Source organism: Carlito syrichta, unplaced genomic scaffold (genome assembly GCF_000164805.1).
Source record: "Carlito syrichta isolate Samal-C Ts95f unplaced genomic scaffold, Tarsius_syrichta-2.0.1 Scaffold307738, whole genome shotgun sequence".
NCBI lineage: Eukaryota > Metazoa > Chordata > Mammalia > Primates > Tarsiidae > Carlito > Carlito syrichta.
The window spans coordinates 96,179-121,519 of record NW_007251834.1 but is presented as its reverse complement, the minus strand read 5'-3'; the positions used below and the strand labels follow the sequence as shown (position 1 = coordinate 121,519).

Here is a 25,341-nt window from a genome sequence, read left to right as displayed (position 1 = left end):
TGGCCAGGATGCACTCGCCTGCAGGGACACAAACCCAATAAAGCGCGAGGCTCCGGCAAAGAGCCTCGCCGGTCTCCGGCCTGGCCTCACTCTGCCTCACACCACGCACGAGCCTTGCTGCCGCTGCCTGAGCCAGGAGCGGAGTCACGTGACCTCTGGCCCCGCCCCGGGTAGCTGTACCACGTGACGTAAATCCCGCCCCTGGCCCAGCGGCCGATCCCGTCGTTCCCGGCTCGCTCTGCGTCACGTGACCGGGGCTCGGGCCTCTGCGACCTGCTTGCTAGTTGCGCTCGAGTAGTCGGTACGCAACGCGCCCGCAGGGTGACAAGACGGAGATGGCTGCCACTCTGCAGCGCATCGAGCGGTTGTCCAGTCGAGTGGTGCGTGTGTTGGGCTGTAACCCGGGTCCCATGACCCTTCAGGGCACCAACACCTACCTAGTGGGGACCGGCTCCAGGTAAACGTCCCTCCCCTCCCCCACAACATGAACACCCGCCCGGGAGACCCGCGGAGCCGTGGCCGCAGCTGAGTCCTGGGAGCTGGGTTCGCGGCGTTCTGCCCCGGGCCGGGCAGCCCCGCTCAGGACCGTATGCTGACGCTCTAATCCCGAAGTTCAGCTAAATTATGCCCACCCCGGAGGTAACGCCCTAATAGAAGAGGGGAAAAAATGGAAAGGGAAAAAAAATATTGATTGAAATCCACTTTACTTTTCTCGATGTTTGAATGCCACGACGAGCATGTTTAAACTGTTGAGAAGATTAGGATCTCTGAGAATTAGGAATGCAAGAAAGCGTTTACTTTGCTCACTTGACTTTTTCTGGTGTTTTGCCCGGAATGTAACTTCCCTTCCCTAAAGCGATGAATTGTGCTGAGGCCGTTTCCTTCACTCGGCAGCAGAGGGCAGGATTTTCTTGGCTTCCAAATTGCTAGAGCCTGTAAAACCGGAAAGAGCCCTCCTCCACCCCACCTCCCAGCCTGTGGCAACGAAGATCTGACAGTAACTAATGTTACTTCTTGTTACAATTGTGTGTGACTTTGTTTGGGTTATTTTGCAGACCGAGTAAAGTCTGTGTATCTCTAAGAAGATACTTCTCCTCTTGTTGAGCTGCATTCTGTTTGCGGAGGGTTAACCAGAAATGGGAGGTTTGGTTTACTGTGCAGTATGTCTTAAGTCATTGAGCAACTTCTGTAGTTTTTATTAGGTAACCTAGATAATGCAAAATCAAAATGAGATATAGTTCCTCTTGAGGGTAGAATGTAAAAACAATAAGCATAAGTCATTGAGTTTTTATTGGAAGTATGTACCATATTCATGTTTTTTCGGTAAGAATATTAGAAGCAGCAGAACAGGAGGGAACGGAAATACTGCAATTCACACTGGTGAAAGGTTAAGTCTAGAGTAAACCAGGCAGGGTCAGGTAAGTACAAGAGCTTTAGGCTGCCTTCAGAATGTAGGAGAAGAGAGAATGAAGCAGAAAATATCCCAGATATCTAGGGTACAGTCTGTCTTGGCTGGAACTCCTTCAACCAAGTAAATTAAGTTCATAGGCATTCTCTCTTCAGTGCGTCATCTTAAACTAGTTCCAAAGTCATGATTCAGTTGAAAAATGCATGGAGTCCTAATTTCCCTAGAAAGTCTCTTAGGAGAACACCATGTTAGAGATCAGTGTACTTGTCTCCGTTAAGTTCAGCACAACCTGCTTTTCTTCCAGCGTTGAAACAGATGGCTGATTCTGTTTGAAAACCAGATGAAGAAGTTGGCTTGCATTTAGGGGCCATGTTGTATGAAAAATATATACTATATCTTTAAACACTAAAATCACACTCAGCATAGCAAAATGTTTGTGCTAAAAGAGACTTAAAGGATCTGAAGCTGACTGAGGGAGAATCAGATTCATGGCCTCCCATTTGAAACTTGATTGTTTCCCAAGCCGAACTCATGGGCTTTCCCAGGAAATTAAACCAGGTTCTCCTCCAGTCATCTATATCTTGTAAACAAACCCATCCCCACAGTTGATCAAAGGAAATACCTAAATACTCTGCTTGGCATTTCTTCCTATCACATATCTAAAACATGAAGATCTCTTCATATCCCCTACTGTCACCGAGTCCAAGCCAATACAATTCTTACTTAGGCTTCTATAATAGCCTCCTAACTGATTTTTCCGCATCTGCTTATGTCTCTCTTCAAGTTCCTCCAAGTAGTCAGAGTAATTTTTAAAAATGAAATTGGGGACCAGGTACAATGATTCATGCCTGTAATCCTAGCACTTTGGAAGGCCAGGGCAAGAGGAATACTTGAGCCCAGGAATTTGAGACCAACCTAGACAAGATAGCAAGACCTTATCTCAAAAAAAAAAAAAATTTAAAAATTAGCCAGGCATGGGGGTATGTACCTGTAGTCCTAGCTACCCGGGAGGCTGAGGCAGAAGGATCGCCTGAATCCAGGAGGTCAAGGTTATGGCGAGCTGTGATCATGCCACTGGCACTCCAGTCTGGATGACAGAATAAGACTGACTCAAAAAAAAAAAAAAATTAGAAAGCCTGTATTTTCTAACCTCCATCTACCTCATTAGCCTCTGCTCAAACCTCTCTCCCATTCCAACCGTGCTGGCCTTATGACTGGGATGAGTTGTATCATTTCTGCCTCAAGCTTTTATACATGCTTTCCTCTCTGTGTCCACTCATTCCTCCCTTCTTACACAGCTAACCTCACTTATCCTTTAGAGCGCAGTTGAAGTATCATTTCCTCATGGCAGTCTTCCCTGACCCCTGACCCGTGTTATATGTGGTCTTGGCACTCCATATTTTTCATGGCCGTTATCTCAGCAATAATAAAATGATTTTTCATGTGTGCAAGGAGCTTAAATGCCTTTCCACACCTTCATGACCCACCAGCACATAAGTTCAACGAAGGCATATTCATTACTATATCCCCAGCACCTAGCACAGAGCTTTGCATACCACACAAGTAATACAGTAAATATTTGCTGAAAGAATGAATATTCTGTGTTTACTCTTAATTTTCACTATTATGATTCTGGGATTGCTAGATAATTGCAGTTTTACCTGGTCATCTTTCTTTATCTGATCAGCCCATGGATGCCGAACGAACTTCACCAAAGCATTATAAGACCTAACTGTGATGCTTACTCAGTACAGAGATATTCAATAAGCATTTGAACCAACAAATAACAGCCAGTTTGTCCAAAGTATTTTTACTTTCCTCTCCTACTCAGGAACCTATAAAACTGCAATTTTAACCTTTTCTATCAAAATTGTATATACCTTGAAGGTAGATAGTGCATGTTATAATAGGAAAAGGCAGTCTAGTAGAGTTAAAACTATGAACTCTGGTTACCTAGATTAGAATCCTGGCTCTACTTACTGGCCATATTTCTTTGGACAAGACAGTTCTCTTTCCATGCTTCAGATTCCTTACCTATACAGTGGGGTTGTATTGTACCTACTTCATAGGGATGTTACAAGGATTCAATGAAATTTAAATGAGAAAGCATATATCAAAAACATTAAAGTTCTAGCATATGGAAAACATATGTTAGCTCTGATTTGATCACTTCTGCTTTCCTCATAACAACTAGACAACCCTGAGTTCATAGTAGGTACTCAAAAAATATCGAATGATTTTGTAAGAGTAACAAGAAATAAAGACCAGTTAATTGCTGTCTTAATATTGATATAAAATTCCTATGGAGAGGTATTTGATTCCACTATTTTTCCATCAACTAAAGAATTGTTTCTCCATTCTTGTAGCAAATTGTTATTGTGTGCCTATATGTGCCAAGCACTGTGCACTAGTGAATAAGTCCATCATAGACTTGTACTGATTAATTTGCACTCTTCTCTTGAGCCCTTTATTTGCATAACTTGTATTTACAGAAGGATTTCCTGAGATAGGGATATTATCGTGGAAATGAAGAACAAAATCAAATAAATGGCTCACGCAGAGATGATACTATATAATCATCTACAATAACTATTCACAGATGTTATTGATAGAATAACTTTGTTAAGGAGAAAACTGAGAATTTTTTTTCTAACTTATAGCTAAAGTCTTATTTATGCTACATAAAGAATGATTCTAGGCGCTTACCTAAGCAACCCCCTTCCACCAGAAAGGCAATGTTTTCAATGGAGAAGTCATTGCACTTATGTCTGAACATCTGGTGCTTCCTAGCGCTGCCTCTTGCTGGTTATATGACTTGGAGCAAATCACTTAGCCTTTCTGAAGACTAGTTTTCTTTCCATATAGGTGATGTTTGGGCCCTCCGCCCTCCCCTCCCCTCCCCTCCCCCCTCCCCCGGCAGTGTCCTTCTCCTGCCGATTCCTCTCTTGTAGTATTGTAATAAATGTTCAGGACCCACTTATGAGTGAGAACATGTGGTATTCAGTTCTTTGTTTCTGTGCTAGATCATTGAGTATGATAGACTCTAAATCCATTCAAGTTGCTGAGAATCCAAAATTTTGTCTTTCTTTGTAGCTGCAGAGTATTTCATCTGTATATGTACCATGTTTTTTTTAATCCAGTTCACTTTTGATGAGCAGTACGGTTGGTTCTATGTTTTTGCTATTGTGAATAGTGCTGCAATAAACATGCACAAACTTCTTTTTTTTTGAGTTGGAGTCTCACTCTGTCGCCCAGACTGGAGTGCAGTGGCCGGTCCCGGCCATCGCAGCCTCGACCTGCTGGGCTCCGGCGATCCTTCCACCTCAGCCTTCCGAGTAGTCAGAATTACAGGCATGTGCTACCACGCCCGGCTGATTTTTTGATTTATTGTAGAGATGAGGTCTCGCTGCCCAGGCGGGTCTCGCACCCGCGGGCTCAGGCAATCCACTCACCTCAGCCTCCCAAAGGCGCGGGATTACAGGCTGAGCCACCGAGCCCGGCTACAAACATACTTTTTAGATTTTTTTTTCCTACTTGGAGTCTCACTCCATTGCCCAGGCTAGAGTGCAGTGGTATGCTCACGGCTACCCCAGCATCAACCTGCTGGACTCAGGCAATCCTTCTAGAATTTTTTTTAAGCAGTCTTGCTCTGCTGGAATGTAGTGGCCAGATCATAGCTCACTGCAACTTCAAACTTCTAGGCTCCAGATATCCTCTTGTCTCCACCTCCAGAGTAACTGGAACTACAGGTGCGCACCGCCATGCCCAGCTCATTTTTTAGGTTTTATAGCATTTAGACACCCCTCCTTTGTTCTGAATAAATTGTGTTTATTTCAAGACTTGTGAAAGTTCTGTTTTCCTTGCTTTGAGGGTCCTTCCTGTGCTAATATCAATTTTGTTAGACCAAGACAGGACCGTTAGGAGACCTAAAAATGGAGGTCCAGAAACCATGTTCTCTAGTGCCAGAGGCCTCTGATCACTCACATTTTCACCTCAAATAACGGAACAGACATTTTAAAAGATCTTTTTGCTACTAGATTTTATCAAATCTGCATATAAACCCTGTTAATTTTGTCATGACTTTTAATCAGAATGATATCTGGTCTTTTATTAAAAATACAGGAGTCTGGCCAGGCAAACTAATACCTGTAATCCCATCACTTTGGGAGGCTGAGGTGAGAGGATGCTTGAGCCCAAGAGTTCAAAACCAACCTAGGCAACATAATGAAACCTTATCTATGCAAAATGTCAAAAAGTTAGCCGGTGGTTCACACCTTTAATCCCAGCATTTTGAGAGGTCTAGGTGAGAGGATTACTTACTTGATCCCAGGAGTTCAAGACCAGCATGAGCAACATGATGAGATCTCATCTCTGCAGTAAACCAAAAAATTTAGCCAGGCATAGTGGCATGTGCCTGTTGTTCCAGCCACCTGGGAGGCTGAGGCGGCAGGATCGCCGGAGCCCAGCAGGTCGAGGCTGCGGTGGCCGGGAGCGGCCACTGCACTCCAGTCTGGGCAACAGAGTGAGTCTCCAACTCAAGATAAAATGGGGGTGGGGTTCTTAATGGTTTGAAGCATTTGAGAAGTCATGATCTGAAGCATGGAAGGATTCTTTTCCAGAAAACCCCAAATAGTCTGAGTAACACTAATTAAGGGAGGGCAAGAATTTGTAATAAGTAACTACAATTAAGATAGTGGGCTAGAGAGTATTATTGGAAGTATCACAATTTTATATAGTTTTATGTATTTTTAATTTGGTGTGACTGAGTGTATACAGTGCCAAGCATGGCACAATGTATTGTAGATGTGGAAGTAAGCTCCTTGAACCAAACAAGACAAGGTTCGTGCCCTCACGGGTTTCAAATTCATAGGTAGTAGGGGGTGTGAAGATAGGTAATAAATAAATAAACATATAAATTTATGTTATGTTTCATGGTAATAATAGCTATGGAGAAAAATTAAGGAAGAGGGTTAGGAATGCCATCAAAATTCATTGTGACCCAAATCAAACATCTCAAATTTGCTGCCTCCAGTGTTTACCATCTCAGTTAATGGCACATTTGTCATCCTGCCTGGAAACCTCAGAATCATCAATGCTTTCCCTTCCAAATCCAATTGTTTAAAAAAAAAAAAACCCCTTTTGATTGTGCCTTCTAAATGTTCTTTAAGCCCTCTGTTCCTTACTGTTCCACTGTCATTAGGACCCTATAATGAATGCTCCTTTGGACCACTGTCTCCAGAATGGACAGTTCAACATGGTGCTGGAGTAGATCGCTGTTCTATGGAATTTAGGGGTAGATAGAGGCCATCGGGCCATAAGGCCATTGCCCTCCCCCCTGTGGAAGCCCAGTTTGTTTTTATTGGCTATAGCTCTCTGGAAGTAGGGTTGGGGGGAAAAAAATCCAATATAATGAGCCATTCAGTTACTTACTATCATATGTACCCAATTTTAGTGCTCTGCAAAATGCTTTCTACTGTTACTTTTCATCATTCACAGTTCCCCCTTCCCACCCAACACTAGAATGTTAGGGTTTTTGTGTCGTGCTTGCTGCAAAAAATAAAGGCATGTTGCATAGTAGATAATTCATAAACAGTTACTGATGAATGAATGAATGACTCTGACTTTTTATCAAGACTAATCTTCACTCATTCAGCCTGAATTAATGAGGTGTTACTGTGGAATAGGACGAATTAAGCTTGTAAGGGTACCTGGTCCTAAACCAGGGAAAGCGAGGGCCGGTTGGAGGCCCAGACTTGGCCTGCAAGCAGCCTACTTGTGTAGTTAACCCTTACTTATACCCCACATCTCTATAATAAAATAAAAGCTTAAATAAATAAAACAAGTTTGTGAATTGGTTCTTGAGGAAAATGTCACCATAATGTCTTTAGTTCAGAAAAACTTCATAGAGAAAGTCCATCCCATAAAGCAATGAAGAAGGACAAAGTATAAGGAAGATTCAAAACCACAAGCAAAAAATATATAGCTGATAAGGTTGTCTAAAGAAAGAAAATAGCTCAGGCATTTCCCCTGTGTTTCCCTATAGCCTTGATTTTCATGTGCAAGGGTGCCAGTGTAAAACTTCAGTGGTAAGTTACATATCTATTCCCAAAAACTAGATTTCTTTAGGGATACCATTGAACCAAATTCTTTCATACCTATGAAACATTTGAGATATATTGAGATATGAGATCTCGAAGACAGAGTAGGTAAGAGCACATATTCTGGCACCAAGATACCTGGACGTGAAAGCTGCTTCTGCCATTTGTTTACAGAGCAACCTTGGACAGGTTACCTAATTTCTGAGTATAACAATGAAATATCTACCTTAAACAGTTTTTATGAGAAATACAATTGTTAAAAATGCGCAGTCCTTGGAACAGTGCCATGTTTATTTTAATTGCTATATAAGTATTCAAGATTACTGCTAGTATTCCTTGTTAAGACATAATTTTTTCCAAAAAAATGTTCTTATGGTGAGATTACTATAGTTAAGCTGAAGTGACATATAGCTAGTTCAGAAAATGTTGGAAACAATAATGAATTTTCTTTTATTTAATTTATCTGTGTGAGAAATATGCTAATATTAACTCTGTTTCAGTTGTATGACTATCTTTCATTTAATTTTCAGGAGAGTCCTCATTGATACTGGAGAGCCAGCAATTCCAGAATATATCAGCTGTTTAAAGCAGGCTCTAACTGAATTTAACACAGCAATCCAGGAAATCATAGTGACTCACTGGCACCAGGATCATTCTGGAGGCATAGGAGATATTTGTAAAAGCATCAATAATGGTAAACAGAAACCATTCATTAGCTCATTGAGGAAAGCCACGTTTAGAGAATAATTTATTTTGGTTACAGAGCTAAAATAGTCTATAAACCTTTCACTAAATACCTTATATTTAAATGGTGCTTTTAGAAATTGACGTGACTATTGAATACTGTCCTTAATTTTTACAAAGGGGGAAAGGAAAATTCCTGTTTTCTGTTTCAAATCTTTTTTTTCCCTTTTCTCTGTCAGTTTTAATTTAGTCTACATGACAATTACTACCTCAGATTTAACACTTTCAATTGTTGAGCCTCTACTCTGTACCAGGCACTGCGCTAAATAAACACTTTAGTGGATGATATGAAGTAGGTGCTATTATTGTCCACATTCTAAACAGATGATCTCAGCCCTTCCATAACTTTCAGGCAATTACTAAGATGTACTGAGATTCAGGCAAAATATTGTATTGAAAATGCAGTGTCCTTGAAACCACTTCATTACTAACATTTTACCATCTCTCTTCCATTCCTTCATCCCACCACCATGGACCTGATTCACTTATTCATTCATTTAACAAGTAGTCAAGTGACTACTATATGTCAGGCACTGTTCTTGGCACAAGGGATATAGCCGTAAACAAAATAGATTCTTTTCCTGGAGCTTTCATTCTATTAGGGAAGGTAAATGGTAAGTACATGATAGATCAGTTGTTGATGGGTGCTGTGAAGAAAAACAAAGCTACGAGAAGAGAAAGGGGAAAGTAAAGTGGAGGAGGCAGGGGCTCTTGTATCTAAGGTGGACAGGGAGAAGGAAGGAGCTCCTGGGTAGAAGGCCTGCCAGGCAGGGAGGCTTTCAGAAGCATAGATGCTGGAATGGGAGTGTGGTTGACAAGTTCAAGGCACAGCAAGAAGGTCAGCGACATTTATGCACAAAAGCCTGTGTATATGCTTTCCACTAATATTTTTAAGTATTTGTAAGGATCTGATTTTTTAACCTGGACTACAATTGGAACACCAAGATAGTGTCCGCTACCACACTCAATATCACCAGGCTACCAGTTATAAAAAACTTTCCAACCTAACTTTCTTACCCTCTTACCTCCTTTCTTCTAATCTAAAGGGACTGTGTGCCTCAAAACTCATGATCTCTGTCTGACTTTTCCTCACTTTCCCTTCTCATCTATCTACCCGCTAAATTTTAATTAAGAAACTATTCTAGGCCATGCTTGGTGGTACACGCCTATAATTCCAGAACTTTGGGAGGCCAAGGTGGGGGGATTGCTTGAGGCCAAGTATTCAAAACCAGCCTGGGCAACATAGTGAGACCCCCAACTCAAAAAATAAAAATAAATAAAAATTATTAAAAACTATTCCAGGCCAGGCACGGTGGCTCAAGCCTGAAATCCCAGCACTTTGGGAGGCCAAAGTGAGAGGATTGCCTGAGCCCATGGGTTCAAGAATAGCCTGGGCAACTTGGTGAAACCTCATCTCTACAATAAATCAAATAACTAGCTGGGTGTGGTAGCATGTGCCTGTAGTTCCAGTTACTTGGAAGGCTGAGGCGGAAGGATCACTGGAGCCTAGCAGGTGGCCTTGAATGTACTTAACCACTACGCTCCAGCCTGGGTGATGGAGTGAGACTCCAACTCAAAAAAAAAACTATTCTGAGATTTCTTAATTGACTTTGTCACCTTAGTCAACTCTATTTTAGCAAGAGGATAAAGTTGAAAAATGAAAATATTTATGGCCCACTTTTTTGCTTCATAAATCAACTTTATTGAGCTTTAATTTACATACATAAGATATGCTCATTTTAAGTGTGCAGCTTGGTGAGTTTTAACAAATGTAAATGCCTACGTGATCACTCCAGCCAAGATATGGGATACTTTACCCCCTAAAAAGGTCCCCTCGTGCCCCTCTGTAGTTATGTCCCCCCACATCAACCACTGATCTGCTTTCTTTCATGATACATTATTTTTGCCTGCTCTAGAATTTCACATAATGGAAAGACACAGAGTCACTCTCTGTATGTGACTGCTTTCACACAGAGTCATGTTTTTGAGATTCACCCACGTTTCATGTTCTCTTAGTTTTATTCCTTTTTATTGCCAAAAGTAGCCCATTGTATGATTTTGCCGCAATTTGTTTATACATTCACCTGTTAATGGGCATCTGAATCACTTTCTTTAAATTAGAAATTAAATTAGTTTTGGGTTCCATACAAAATTATAAATATTTGTATAGTAGACTACCTATTTAATTGATTTAAAGAAAATCAAGGAGAAATTTGGCACTGCTTTTTATAGCCATTAAAATTTTAACACTAGCCAGGTGCAGTGGCCCATCCTAGCACTTTGGGAGGCTGAGGCGAGAGAACTGCATGAGCTCACAGGTTCAAGACCAGCCTGGGCAACTTGCTGAGACCTCATCTCTACAATAAATCAAAATATTAACCGGTATGGTGGTGTGTGCCTGTAGTTCCAGCTACTTGGAGGTGGAAGGATCCCCTGAGCCCAGCAGGTCGAGACTGCGGTGGCCGTGACTGTGCCACTGCACTCCAACCTGGGCAACAGAGTGAAACTCCAACTCAATAAATAAATAAATACATTTTTAACACTTTGAGAAGTGGCTTGTCTTTCATTCTGGACTTTATTAAAAGCTAGACAAACTGCAGCATTGAAATTGTACAGAGGTACCTTCTAGAATCAACTCTCTCCAGAAGTTCCATGTTATTTCTTCATTCTTTAAATCCTTAAATCATTAGCATTCTTTATTCCATTTTGTTTTACTATTGTTGGTCCATACTGTTTTACTGTTTTAATTATTGGTATGGTAGAAACTTTTCAACTACTTTACATTGCTATCCTATATTTTTATAGACCAAGCCAAAAATGTAAATGCCATTTTGTAAGATTTCTATGAGGAGGCTGGGCACGGTGGCTCAGCCTGTAATCCTAGCACCTTGGGAGGCCGAGGCGAGTGGATTGCCTAAGCCCGAGGGTTCGAGACCAGCCCGGGCAACTTGGCGAGACCTCATCTCTATAATAAATCAAAAATTAGCTGGGCATGGTAGTGCATACCTGTAGTTCCGGCTGCTTAGAAGAATGAGATAGAAGGGTTACCAGAGCCCAGCAGGTCGACTCTGGGGTGACCATGAGCGTGCCACTGCACTCCAGCCTGGGCAACAGAGTGAGACTCCAACAACAACAACAACAAAAGATTTCTATGAGAAGATACAATAACTTCAAAGCAGCATTCTTACAAAGTTTTTAAATGATGAGTATAATTTGGGAACTCCTAGTGGCTTAGGGGAGCCAGAATTGTACTTGATGTAAGAACTGTATAGTCCCAGGCTGCTCAACTGTTTTGTTATAGTTTGCTTTTAGTTAGATCTTATAAAATACATTTTGTTATCTGATAATTAAAAATTATTTTGCAACTGTGGTTGGATCTTTATCTCGTATTTTAAATCTGAGGCCTAGGAGTCAAATGTTTGCTTCTGTGCTATTCAATTATAATGTTTTCATTAGAAATTATTATACATAAACAATATCACATGTTTGTATCATTATATAACATTACCAATGATGTTGTAATCCATTATTCAAACCTTAACAAATGACTGAGCATCTGTTCCTGTTAAAATAATTGTATGATAGAGACAGAAAGTAAAGTGATTACTGGAAGGAAGGAAGGAAAGAAAGAATAGGGAGTGACTATCATTAAGTATGGGTTTCTTTTGGGGACTTTAAAAATTAGATAGGGTTGATAGTTATGCAATTCTTTGAATATACCAAAAAACAGTTGTGTCCTTTTTAAGGGTGGATTTTATAGTATGTGGATTATATCTCAATAATGCTGTTATTAAGAGTAATTATTGTTATTGGTTTCAGCAGACCATTCTCCATCCTGCCTATAGATGGCTGTTGTGAAGAGGATATGTGTTTTTATTTGTATTTGTACATAATTTTGGAAACTGATAGAAAGTTATAATGTGACATTTATTGTGTAATTTTGAGTTAGTTGTGGATTTTTTTGGAAAGATCATCTACCAAAGGTCTCATAACTAGAAATGTAGTGTCTCTACTTCTTTACTGAAAGATAAAATTATGCAGATTAAAGACAGATGCAAACAAACAAAAAAAAACCTCATTGTTGCAGTCTTGGTCCATAATGTCAGTTCTCACAAAAGCACATAATTGTTTTGCTTTGGCCCTAAGATACAGAATAATGGAGCTAGAGATTGCAGAGGGAAGATGCTGTTTGCTGCTGTTTGTTTTATTTTATCTTTGTTTCAGTGTTTCTATCTCCTTTATCCTCCATGCTAGCCAGATTTGTATACCTTGTCAATTTTTCTTCCAGATGTCTTTGTCTCTATTTCCAGTGCTACCACCCAAACCCTAATATATACTCCTCTCTGGCTGGGTTACTGCTGTCATCCCTTCCTGGTCTCTCTGATCTCCCCCTCTGAATTCTCCCCACCCACAGCCACCATACTGATCGGCCTGTTAACACTATTTCATTCTCTTACTGAGAGTGCAGAGGTCACGTATGGTAAAGTTTAAATTCTTCTCTTTTGTGAAAGGCAGTTTTGGGCCCTCCCTGCTCCAAGTTCATCTTACCTATCCAACTTTACTCCACTCTTCCCAGCCAGTATTTTGTTTGCATCAGCCAAGCTGGTAGCATTATGTTGTCGCACATACACCATGCTCATTCTCATTTCCATGCCTTTACTGATACCGTTCCCCTTACCTACAAGTCCTTCTCTGTATACTCACCCATTCTGCTTATCGTGTAAGTCACACCTCAAGTTCTGTCATGTTTATGAATCCTTTCCTGTTTCTCCTTTCTCTGAACCTGTGTTGCTTTTATTAGGTGAATTGCCCATTTAGTATGCATTCAATGATACTGACTAGTTCTTTGTATCCTGTTTGTAAGTTTTACTTTCCCGACTATGACAGCTTTTAAGTACTTTAACTCACACTGCTTGTATTCACATGCATAGTATGCTGGTTAGATGATTGACACTCAGCTGTTGATTGGTTAATTAACTGACTTTCTTTGTGGCAGTGAGAGGTACTCTGGGTTAAACTTTAAATTTTAAAAGTTTAATATCTTAGCCCCAGGTTTGAGGCTCCCTTTCAGCACTAACAGCAAGGACCTTATACTGTCATCCTCTTATTTTTAACGACTTCTGTGACTTCTCTACTATATGTTAAGCAGCTAGATAGGGAAAATTTCCCAGGTTCTGTATTACTGCCTCTGACACCTGTCAGGATGTCAAAGCTGACTGAGTTTATGAAGAACTACTCTGAAATTTTTGTATAAACTGGGAGCGGCTGGAAAAACAGACTTTTATGTAGAGCTAGAAGGGCATGAGAGAATAAAGAGCTCTTTTGTTGAGATGTATGAAATAGTTACATCCCAGAGATAAGCTGCTGTAATTCATCCCATTATCTATTGTCTCTTTGCGTTAATATTTTATGCAGTCATTCACAAGTGTTAGCTCTATGAAAGTTGATCTCTTAAAAGGCTGAATTACCATTTAAAGTGACTTAATATGCTTTGTGAATAGACACTACCTACTGCATTAAAAAACTACCACGGAATCCTCAGAGAGAAGAAATTATAGAAAATGGAGAGCAACAATATGTTTATCTGAAAGATGGAGATGTGATTAAGACTGAGGGAGCTACTCTAAAGTAAGTAAAATGTCTCTTACCCAGGGAGTGCAAGGGGTCTATGTATATGTATTATAAAAGGGGGGGAGACAGGTTTATGCATGTTTGCTTGCATGTGTGAAGAATATATCAGGAAGGATACAGAAGGAATCATAATACTGCCTACTGGGGGGTGGAGAAAATAGGTTGCTTGAGAAATGGGAAAAGAAAGACTTTCATTCCATATACTTTTTTTAAATTGTTTGCTTGAATCATATGATTACCTTTTTTTTTTTTTTTTTCTGAACTGGAGTCTCACTCTGTCACCCAGGCTGGAGTGCAGTGGCATGCTCATGACACCTGCAGCCTCGACCTGCTGTGCTTAAGCGATCCTTCCACCTCAGCCTTCCAAGTAGCTGGAACTAGAGACGCACACCACTACACCCGGCTAATTTTTGTGATTTACTGTAGAGACGAGGTCTCACCAAGTTGCCCAGGCTGGTCCCGCCCCCTGGGCTCAGGCAATCCTCTCGCCTTGGCCTCCAATGTGCCCAGCCCCATTTTTTTAATAAGTAAAATTTACTTGAAAAAAAAATTCGTATTTCCTCCTAAGGTGGTTTAGAGATCTACCTAACAATTCATTTCGGGGCTTTCCCATGTTCTCACTTCCAAAAGATGATCTACAGCTAAATTAAATATGTTTTAGGCCATTCTCATAATCCCCCATGACCTGATGGATCCAAAAAAGTGTTTCAAAAACAGTAATTTTAAAACTGAATTAATTATGGGTCTCCTCTCTCCCCCACAATCTATTTGTTTTCTAATCTCAGATCATCTACTTTCCTCAGTACTTAAGACTTTACTCCTTCTTCTAAGATAGAAGCTTCAGGATTACTTTTAACTGCTCCTCACCTTTCCCACCCCTCCACCCCCTGCCCACCACATCTTGTCAGGTTGGTTTTTACATCAGAAACATTTGTCAGTGCTGTCCCTTCCTCTTCATGTTTGCTACCACGACTTCCTGCTTAATCTGCCTGTCTCCGGCTCTCTCCTCTTCCCAGTCAACCCTTCCTATGCTGTGTCACTTGAAATCTTTAATGACTTTCACTATAGTGGATTGGAGTTATTTTCATACAACATTGAATAACTTAGTTCCCACAACTCCCCTCACAAAAACACTTTCCATATGCAAATACTCCTAGGCACATTATGTGTGTTCGTGCCTTTATTTCTTCCTCAATACTAGGCATTGCCCCTTGCCCCCTACTTGGTGTCCTGATAAATTCTTACCTATTGATTCTCCAAAGTCCAGCTCACATGTTTCTTACTTCAAGAACCCTTTCTGGACAGGATTAACTGCTCCCTCCTCCAACTTTTATATAAGTTTTATTATTTTGTTGTGGCACTTACGAAATTGTATTGTGGTTTTTGTGTGTGTTGGTAGGTATCTCCTTAAAAGGTAATCAGTTCCTTAAGTTGACAGTATTAATAAATGCCAGTTGCCATAGCAAACCAACTCAGAAATGTATAACATGAAACATGAAATGAGTTTATTTCTTAGTCACGATTAGCCATTGGCCCTCCACAAGTAATGACTGAGACTCCTTCTAGCTTGTGATTTCACTCTCCTCTACACTTGCATTTCAGCGTTGCCATGCTCACCTCAGTCAATCCAGCAGGTAAAAAGGGCATGCGAGGTTTTTATGGACCAAGCCTTCTGTTGCACTAGCTGTAAATTCAGTCATATGCCTCCCCTAACTGTAGGAAGGCTGGGAAATAGAGTTTAACTGTGTACCTGGGAAAAAGAGGAGGTGGGTTTGATAATTAGCTAGGTATTCTTTGATACAGGCAGAGACCAGCTTCATCTTATCCTCAGTCCCTGGCACATAGAAAACACTGAATATTTACCCTACATGTAGGAAATATCTCTAAAGAGGCAAGATAGGAATATCTCTAATGAATTAGAAAGATAGAATGAAGTAATGGGTGTCCATGTCTTCTTTCAAACCAGCACCCCTTTTTTTCACTATGCCAGTGATTTGCAAAGTGTAATTTAGAAACCAACTAGTTTCTCAACAGTTTTCTTAAAATGCTCTTGTGGAAAATGTAATAGCATCTCATATAATTTACTCATGACACCAAAGGAAAAAACATTACATTACGATCCCAAAAAGTATTCTTGATAATACTGAATTTCTTCCATAGCACACGAGGCCTAGACCAAGTTAATGAAAGGGGTAGAGATGGTAAGTGGTTCATTGAGTCTTCTGTCTCAAAGGTTGGGGAATCTTAGTACTGGTTTATCGCAGTTATACAATCATGGATATTAGATCTATATCTAATTTTGCAGGCTGAGGATATTCAGCCCTTGGATAGTAACTGCTACCCAGGTAGAACAGGACTGTATTTTTTTAAACTTTTTGTTGAAGTATAATATATAAACAGAAGAGTATACATATCATAGTACACAATATGATGAATTTTTACAAACTGAACCAGCCATGAAGCAGTACTCAGATGAAGAAACAGCAGCACCCATGCCCCAATGCCTTCCTTGTGCTTGTGCTTGCCTCCTGTTACTACCTTGCCTTCAGTTGAGTACTGTCTTGGATTCGTGGAGTGAATTGATGTCAAGGATGTCAATATTCTCCAAATTCTGTTTATTTTTTGTCTTACTGCAGTCTGATTAAGATAAGTTAAATATGGGAATCTGTTAAAATTTGAGGGGAAACTAACACAAAGAATCAAAAAAGTAAACAGTTTTTAAAAATAACTATTTGTAAACAGTCTTTTCTCAAAATATAAATTCTCATCATGCTAAAGCCTGAATAAAAGTTAATTTCCTGATGACCTTAGTTTCCAGTTCCATTTTAATAGTCAATAAAATTACTGTTTTAAATATTGTCATGAACACTGTTCAGCAGAAGTTCCCTAAGCAAAGGTTAAAATCTTTCTGAGTCTTCAAGTATTCATTGTCCAGTTGATCTTGCCTACTTGCCAACTTTTAAAAGAAAACAGCAAAATATGGTAGGGAAAGAGATGAATCCCACCAAGAAAGCTTATGGCAAAAAGTAGAAAACTAGAAAGATTTTTCAGTAAGAATTTGATTCGAATGTAACCTTCAGGAATTTTCTAGCGAACTAAGTATAATTTCTTGAAGAAAAGTCAATCTGACAGTTTCTGTTCACTGTCCTGAATTTTCTAAGAGAGCCTTCTTTACAAAGTCTGCTCTATCACAGAAGTGGTAGAACTAGATAAATCTTCTACCTGATGAATGGGGAGGCCACAGCTGCGATTCCTCTCATCTGTAGCTAAGCACCTCTGATGTCATTTCCTTTTCTCCTCCTGCCTATGTGAAGTGAATTTTAACTGTTTTATGGAAATTAAAGCATTAACCACCCAGGTTACTGTAGAATTGGAATTTCTGATGTCCTAATTTAAGAAATCTTACTGCCTTCAGCCTAGAAAATATCACAGAAAAGCATGACTGAGTTCTGGGGCAGGGGGTGGCTGAAGGGGGGGATAATAAAGGAGGCATTGTAAGCAAATAAGAGAGTTTGCACACTCTGAAAAAGAGTGGTTCTCCAAATGAGTTTTCATAGATGAAAGAAAAAAGATTGGGGTTCTGTTTGTTCATGTATTACCAAACATCTGTAAGATGTGATACCCACACACAGATACTTTTTATAGTGGTTTGGAATTATTTTCATATAACATTGAATAATTTTATTACCCACTTGCAGCAGGTTCAGCCAAACAAAAGAGATGACATCTAACAGCTTTTTAATACCTCACCATTCAGGCCGGGCACAGTGGCTCACACTTGTAACCTCAGCCCTTGGGAGGCTGAGGTAGAAGGATTGCTTGAGCCCACGAGTTCAAGAGCAACCTGGGCAACATAACAAAGCCTCGACTCTACAAAAAAAATCAAAAAATGAGCCAGGTGTGGTGGCATGTACCTGCAGCCCCAGCTACTCAGAAGACTGAGGTAGAAGAATCTCCTGAACCCAGGAGGTAGAGGCTATGGTGAGCTGTGACTGCACCACTGCATTCTGTCCTGGGCAACAGTGAGACCCTGACTCAAAAAAAATAAATAAACTTCACCATTGGAGCAATTATAGTATACTAATTGTTTGCAATATATGACGCATACTCTTGGAAACCATAAAAGCATAATAGCTCTTAATGTCAGGCATTGACCTTTCAAAAATAACTACTCCATTATACTAGTATCTCATGTTCTTATACCTTATATCTATTATATTTTTAGGATTTTTTTAAAACTTTGCCGTTTCAATATTTAATATTAAGGATTTGATTGACTTTTTTGGCAAAAAAGAAATTTCTCTAAGTTATCATCATTTCAGTTCTCTTAAATGTTATCTAAGAGTTTAATTTTGTCAGATATCTTTTCACTGTCTAGGGAGATGAGTTTATTAGTTTTCTTCATAGCTTTATAATTATTTTCAGAGATCTTTGACTACTGGAACACTTGCATCTTATTGGTCATGATGTTCTTTTTCAATGTGTTTTTGGATTATCTTTGCTAATATTTTGGTTAGTGTTATATCAATATTAGTGAGGTTGAGTGATATTTTTATTTTTGTACAACCATTGTCAGTTTTGTGCTTCATAACTTTTTGCATGTTCCAGGATAGCTTAAGTACACAATAGTGAAATTATCTGACCTTTAAATGTTGGTAGAATTATCCTGTGAAAATACTGAGCCTTTAGTTCTCCTGACAATCACACATCTTTTAGTGGTGCCTCACTGTTGCTTATTAGTAATGCAGTCCTGCAGTTAAGCTTGTTTCTGTGTACTACTTTTTATAGATTCACCTCATACTACAAGACCAGCCCAAACGGGTTTTGTATTCTAAATTACCACAATCATATCATTTTGTTAATGAAGGGTTTGCTTGTTATTATGGCTTCTAGAATCTAAAATCCAGACTCAAAAATATATTTAGATATCATGACTAGGCTCATCAAGGAAGAGAGACACACATAATTACCTTTTATGGAATAGGTTTGTTGTATAGAAATATACATACAGGCAAATGACATAAATAACTAGTTAAAAAGGTGAAAGTGGTTACCTCTAGGGAGAAGGAAATTCAACAGGGTGAGGCCATAACAAATCTTAGAGGACTATTTGACTGTTTGCTACATCATGATTTTTCAGTTTTGGGTATTTAATAGACTCCCACTATGAAAAAATTAGAATTACATTTTCTTCTCCCACTTTTGAGCAACCATTTCTCTCTCTCTCTCTCTCTCTTTCTCTCTCTCCCTCCCTCCCTCCCAAAGTGCTGGAATTACAGGCATGAACCACCACATCTGGCCCCTCTGACTTCAAACTTACTCTAGTCTGGACTTGATCCTCTAGGCCTAGTACTGTCGTCATCCCAGAATTCCCTTCACCCTGTCCTGGGGCTTCCCTTTGCCTCTCTCCAGTGATGGATTTCCTGTTTTCTATAGTCCATAACTACCTTGGCACCCCCTTTTTTGGGAGGAAACGCATCTCCAATATCTTCCTGAGAAAGGGTGAATTTTTTTATGCTTTATATGTCTAAAAGTGTCTTTTTTAAAAAATCTAATTTGATTTAAGATTTTCTGGGTATAGGTTCTAAGTTGAAAGTCTTTCCTTCTCAGTTTTGTATGTAAGATTTCATTCCTTCTGGTTTCAATATTGCAGTTAAGAAATCGGAAGCCCATGATCTCATGAACTTTTTTGGTCACCTGGCTTTTTTTTTTTCCTTCTTGATCACTATGCCCTGAAATTTCACAGTGATGCGCCTTGGTGGGAGTTTGTGGTGCTGAGTCCTATTAAAGAGAAAATTATTCACGATACTTGTTAAAGAAGATAAGGCAGACTTTATTTAAGGGGAGGACATGGCATTGCAGTGGGGTAAGAGACCATGCTCCAAACAACTCCAACAAAGACAAGTGGGGATTTATACCAAGGGACAGGTTGGGGGTCAGTGGATCGAGAGTTCCTAAGAGGAAACGTCAGGAGTAGATAAGGGGGCTTCTGGCTGAAGCTACTTGATAGGATTATTGCTGAGGGCAGGCCAGAGTGATAAGACATTGAGGGGGTCAGATACCAAGGGTGAGGGATTTTCCCTAAACTGATTTAACAAATTCTTGCTCAAACTGGATTCTAAGATGACAGAGAGGGAAGTTCAAGGTCAAATCTACTTAGTATAGGGAAGGAAAGTGTTCTTCAACCCTCTTAGTGTCCCTGGCTGGATCTAAAAATAAAACTTGATAAAAACAGGCTAAAAAAAGCATACATATGTATTTAATAAATTTCATGTGGCACTAGAGCCTTCAGAAATGAATACCTAAAGAAACAGGAACCTGTGTATTTTAATGCTAAGTTTGATAAATGAGTGGATAGTTGTGGAGAAGTATTATTGGACAAAAAGGTGTATGATCTAATGGTGATAAACAAGGGGATTGCAGGAGAACTTAACAAGGCCTGTTTGTTCAGATTCTTCTTTGTGTCCCTGTGTCTTCAGCGATGGGATGTTTCTTTCACCTAGGTGTGGGATCTTATAACCTGCTTCAGCAAAATGTCAGAGAACTCTTTAGGTTTTATGATCTGGCTTAGGGAAGAAGTACAGAGAAAACCAGAGAGATCTTACTGCTTTTGTGGTTTTTTCAAATTGCTTCAGCTTAAAATATTCTCACTATGCTAAGGTGCCATATTTTGGGGTAGTGTCTTCTGAGTCCTATCGTCAGAAAGAACTCAGGGGAGCTTGACTAAGATTTGGTCAGAGCACAGAGTCTCTGTCAATCCTTGATAGACGTTTTCAGGCTGGAAACATCCTCAGTTCTAGAAATTTTTCTTGAAGTTGCTTATTTTCTCTCATCCCTTGTTCTGTTCCATTTACTCAAATTTTTATTATTTTGTTAGAACTCTTATATTCATCTAACTTTATTTTTTTCTTTTTGCCTTTTTTCTATACTTTCTAGACAGTTTTAATCAACTTTATCTCCTAATCCTGTTATGTTTTTATTTCTGTTCTCATATTTTTAATTTTCAGGAACTCTTTTTTGTTTCCTGAATGTTTCCTTAGGCTGGGCACAGTGGCTCACACCTGTAATCCCAGCACTTTGGGAGGCCAAGGTGAGAGACCTGCTTGAGCCCAGGAGTTTGAGACCAGCCTAGGCAAGGTAGCAAGACCTCTCCTCTCTACAAAAAAAAAAAAAATGAAAACATTAGCCAGGCATGATGTTGCACACCTGTAGTCCCAGCTATTCGGGAGGTTGAGGCAGGAGGATCACCTGAGCCCAAGAGATCAAGGCTGCAGTAATCATGCCACTGTACTCAGTGAGCAGTAATCATGCCACTGTACTCCAGCCTGGCTGACAGAGTGAGATCCTGATTCATAAATAAATGTTTCTTTTATGTAGCCTACTTTTGTTTCATAGTTGGAATTCTCATCTTACTGAGGACATTATAATCTGTGAGATTTGGCCGTTTTGATTTGGAAGTTTTCTTCATCGCAATTTTGTGGCCTCTAAATTCCTTTGTTTATTTCCTTATTCACTGTCTCAACATGAGAAATTTTCCTGAGATGCTTCATAATCCTGGTGCTATTTTAATAGTTACTGATTATGTTCTGATGGAAACTACAGAGCTGCTTGGGAGCTCTGAGGATGTGAGGGGGAGCTTTTGTAGGTCGTGAGCTTCACTGTAGGGTAGTCTGGATGCGCTGTGCAGTTGGAAACCTTCCAACATTGGTATCTTAAAGTCTTTTCTCCTGAACTGGTAAAACAACTTAGAAAAGACTCTTAATCTTCATGTAGAGAAAGGCCTGGCTGCCAACATTATGGAGGCTGGAAAGAAGGCTTAGGAATCTACATATATTCGTGTAATCTTCCCTTTTTTAGTATTTTGTCATTTCTTACATCTGTGCCTATGGTTTTATTCTTCATAGATTAAATCTCCAGTCTTTTCCCTTAGTGGGATTGGGGCATTTGACAACTCAAAGTGAAAAGGGAATCTGAGCATCTGAATGTTTGTTAAACAATCTTTCAGCTAATCCTTTGTATTTCAACCACCCTTCCTCTACTTCACCCTCTCTTCCAGATTCCTAATTCCCCAAATCCTTAGACTTTAGGATTCTGCAGTATTCATCTGGCTGGTTCTCAGTTTTTCTCACCACCTATTTAGGCTTTAACTTTCTTATGTCTGGTAAATCGTTTATCACTCATCTTTCTTTTCATTTTCTAAAATTTTAATGTGTGAGCTTCTGTTTCATTCCTCTTATCCTTGTGATGAGTGGGTTTATGTCATTTTTTAAAAATCCCTTTATGGTAACTTTATTGGTGTTGTTTTAGGAGGAAAAGGAAACAAATGCAGGTCCACTGTTATTAACCAAACCGATGTTCAATTCCTAATTTTTTTTTCTTTTTTAAAGAGACAGTATCTTGCTCTGCTACCCAGGCTATATTGCAGTGGTGTGATTATGGCTTACTGCAGCCTCAAACTCTGGGCTTTAGCAATCCTCCTGCCTCAGCCTCCTGAATAGCTAGGACTACAAGTGTGTGCTACCTCATCCAACTATTTTTTAAAATTTATTTGTAGAGGCAGGGTCCTCAGACTCCTAACCTCAAGTGATTCTACCACCTCAGCCTTCCAAAGTGCTAGGATTACAGGCATGAACCACCATACCCAGCCAGTTCTTAAATATTAAATACAAATATGTTATCACATTTGCCCTATTTCCCCAAAGTATTCCATTATTGAGAAGATTTGTTTTTAAAATGTCAACACATAAAAACCCAATATTATCAGCCAGGCACAGTGGCTCACACCTATAATCCCAGAACTTTGGGAGGCTGATGTGAGAGGATTGCCTGAGTCCACAGGTTCAAGACCAGACTGGGCAATTTGGCGAGACCCCATCTCTACAATAAATCAAGAAAAATTAGCCAAGCATGATGACATATGCCTGTAGTTCCAGCTACTTAGAAGGCTGAGGTGGAAAGATCACCTGAGCCCAACAGGTTGAGTCTGTGGTAGCCGTGAACATGCCACTGCAATCCAGCCTGGGTAACCAAGTGAGACTCCAACTCAAAAAAACCCCAGTACTATCTAAAATAGAGAAAGAGAGAGAGATAACTAACCTCTTAAACTAAAAAATATATAATTTAAACCATATTTACTAGACATTTATTACTATCCTATGATTCATTTATCTAGAGTGGAGACTGGAGAGGTCAGTAGTGCCCACCCCAAAGTAGTGTAAGGAATAAGTGTATAATACTCGTAAATCCCTGAAGACAGTGCCTGGCACATAGAAAACAATGTGTTATTAAAATTAACTACTACTAAGTGCCAAGCACTGAGCATATAAAAATGAAAATAAGATGAGAGACCACCCTTCAGGAACTCATAACCTTGTCAGGTAAAAAGGCAGACAAACAAGAAAACAGTGTTAAACCTGCAAAATAAAAATATAATCCAAAGTACCAAGAGTAAGATAGGAAAAAGTGGTAGAGGATTAAGTCCGTGTATGGCTGAGAATGTATAGAATTATTTAGACTAAGCGCTTGGTTTAGCTGGTTTATTATTGGTGTAGTTATAAAAACAATGTAAATGTAAATAGAATTCTTGAAGTTGAATATTTGTCATGCTTTAAAAGTATTGTAATAATTAAGCTGGATACAGCACTTTGGGAGGGAGAGATGAGAGGATTGCCTGAGCCCAGGGGTTTGAGACCAGCCTGGGGCAACTTGGTGAGACCTCCTCTCTACAATAAAAAAAAAAAATCAAAAAAATAAGCCAGGCATGGTGGCACTCACCTATAGTTTCAGCTACTTGAAAGGCTGAAGGGGAAGGATCACCTGAGCACAGCAGGTCGAGGCTGTGGTGATTCTGAGCATGCCACTGCACTCCAACCTGGGCAACAGAGTGAGATTCCAACTCAAAAAAAAGTATTATAATATTGGTTTTGTTAACAAAATCTGAAAATTAGAGGAGAGGAAAAGGAAATAAAAGCATGCTAAATATCTTATGTAGAGTGAACTTAATAAAAAACGCTTTTTTATGAAATGTTTACTTAGAAAAATATAGATCAAAGAAAGCTTTTAAACTTTTAGGTAACCGCTACTAAAATAAAATATTTACCATTTATTAATTGTGTGACATTGTGCCAGCTACTGTGCTAACCACTTAGATACCTAGCTTTGAAAAATATTTAATGATGCAGGAGATTACAATATATATAGTAAGTGAAAAATTCAAAATTCAGTTATTAAAATAATACCACAATTTTGCTTTAAAATATAAATATGCAAGACCAGGAACAGTGGCTCACGCCTTTAATCCGAGCACTTGGGGAAACCAAGGCAGAATTGCTTGAAACCAGGAGAGTAAGACTAGCCTGGGCAACATAGCAAGACCTCACCTCTACAAAAAAACAAATAAATAAATTAGCTAGGCGTGGTGGAGTGCTTCTGTAGTCCCAGCTACTTGAAAGACTGAGGCCACAGGAGTCTTTTGGCAAAACTAAGCAACCACTCATCCTCTTGTACTGCCCCTCCTTGCCCCCTGCCCCAAAAAGTTTCAGTTTTCTGTGTTGGTGTTCAAAGCCTTGATTGAAGACGTGTTCTGTCAGAAGAGTATTTAAGATTTCCATTAAAATGTAAAGCCCTCAAAAAAATAAAAATAAAAAAAATAAAAGACTGAGGCCAGGAGGTTGAGGCTGCAGTAAGCCATGGTCTTGCCACTACACTCCAGGGCAACAGAGTGAAACCCCAACTCAAAAATAAAATTTAAAAAAATACAAATATGCATAGAAAATTGAAAATTTTATATTTTTAAATAATAAGAGGATTGTCTCTGAATAACGGAAATGATTGCTAATTTTTATCTCCTTTAAGTACTTTCCTTTTTTATTTTCCAAATTTGTTGTAATCAGTGCTTATTACTTATAAAATGAGGAAAAAAGGTAGGAAACATACTAAATTTTACTTTAGAGTGAGAAGTTTGGTTTAGTTAAAGGGGAGAATTTTCTGATAATTTTCTGTGGGGACAAGAAAAAAAAGAGCTTTTAACTCATTGGCATCATTTATTTGTGTCTTATCCAAAGATAAGGATAGATCATCATTTACTTCTCAAAATTTCTTCTAAGGCTAAGAGTTTATAATTATTATTTCCTCTCTCAACCAGAGTTATATATACACCTGGCCATACTGATGATCATATGTCTCTACTCTTAGAAGAGGAAAATGCTATCTTTTCTGGAGATTGTATCCTAGGAGAGGGAACAACTGTGTTTGAAGACCTCTATGATTATATGAACTCCCTAAAAGAGTTATTGAAAATTAAAGCTGATATTATATATCCAGGTGAGTAATCTTTTAGGTCTAGCAAACCATTTGTGTCAAATGATGAGAAAAGTTCATTTTGGCTTGTCTCTGTGTATATTAGGCCTTGAAGAAATACATATAATAAACTACTACTTTAAATTACACCTCTAGCCAGGC

The 25,341-nt window shown here is 39.3% G+C and overlaps 1 protein-coding gene across 1 annotated transcript in view; it reads left to right on the top strand.

Moving 5' to 3' along the window:
• The first annotated feature begins 243 nt into the window (after positions 1 to 243).
• LACTB2 (lactamase beta 2) overlaps positions 244 to 25,341 on the top strand; it is a 33,334-nt gene continuing 8,236 nt past the window's right edge. The window contains exons 1-4 of the mRNA XM_008064589.2: positions 244 to 457; positions 8,037 to 8,200; positions 13,752 to 13,878; positions 25,025 to 25,203. Of these exons, the coding sequence (XP_008062780.1) occupies positions 336 to 457; positions 8,037 to 8,200; positions 13,752 to 13,878; positions 25,025 to 25,203 (592 nt within the window). The 5' untranslated portion in view covers positions 244 to 335. The remainder of the gene's footprint in view (positions 458 to 8,036; positions 8,201 to 13,751; positions 13,879 to 25,024; positions 25,204 to 25,341) is intronic.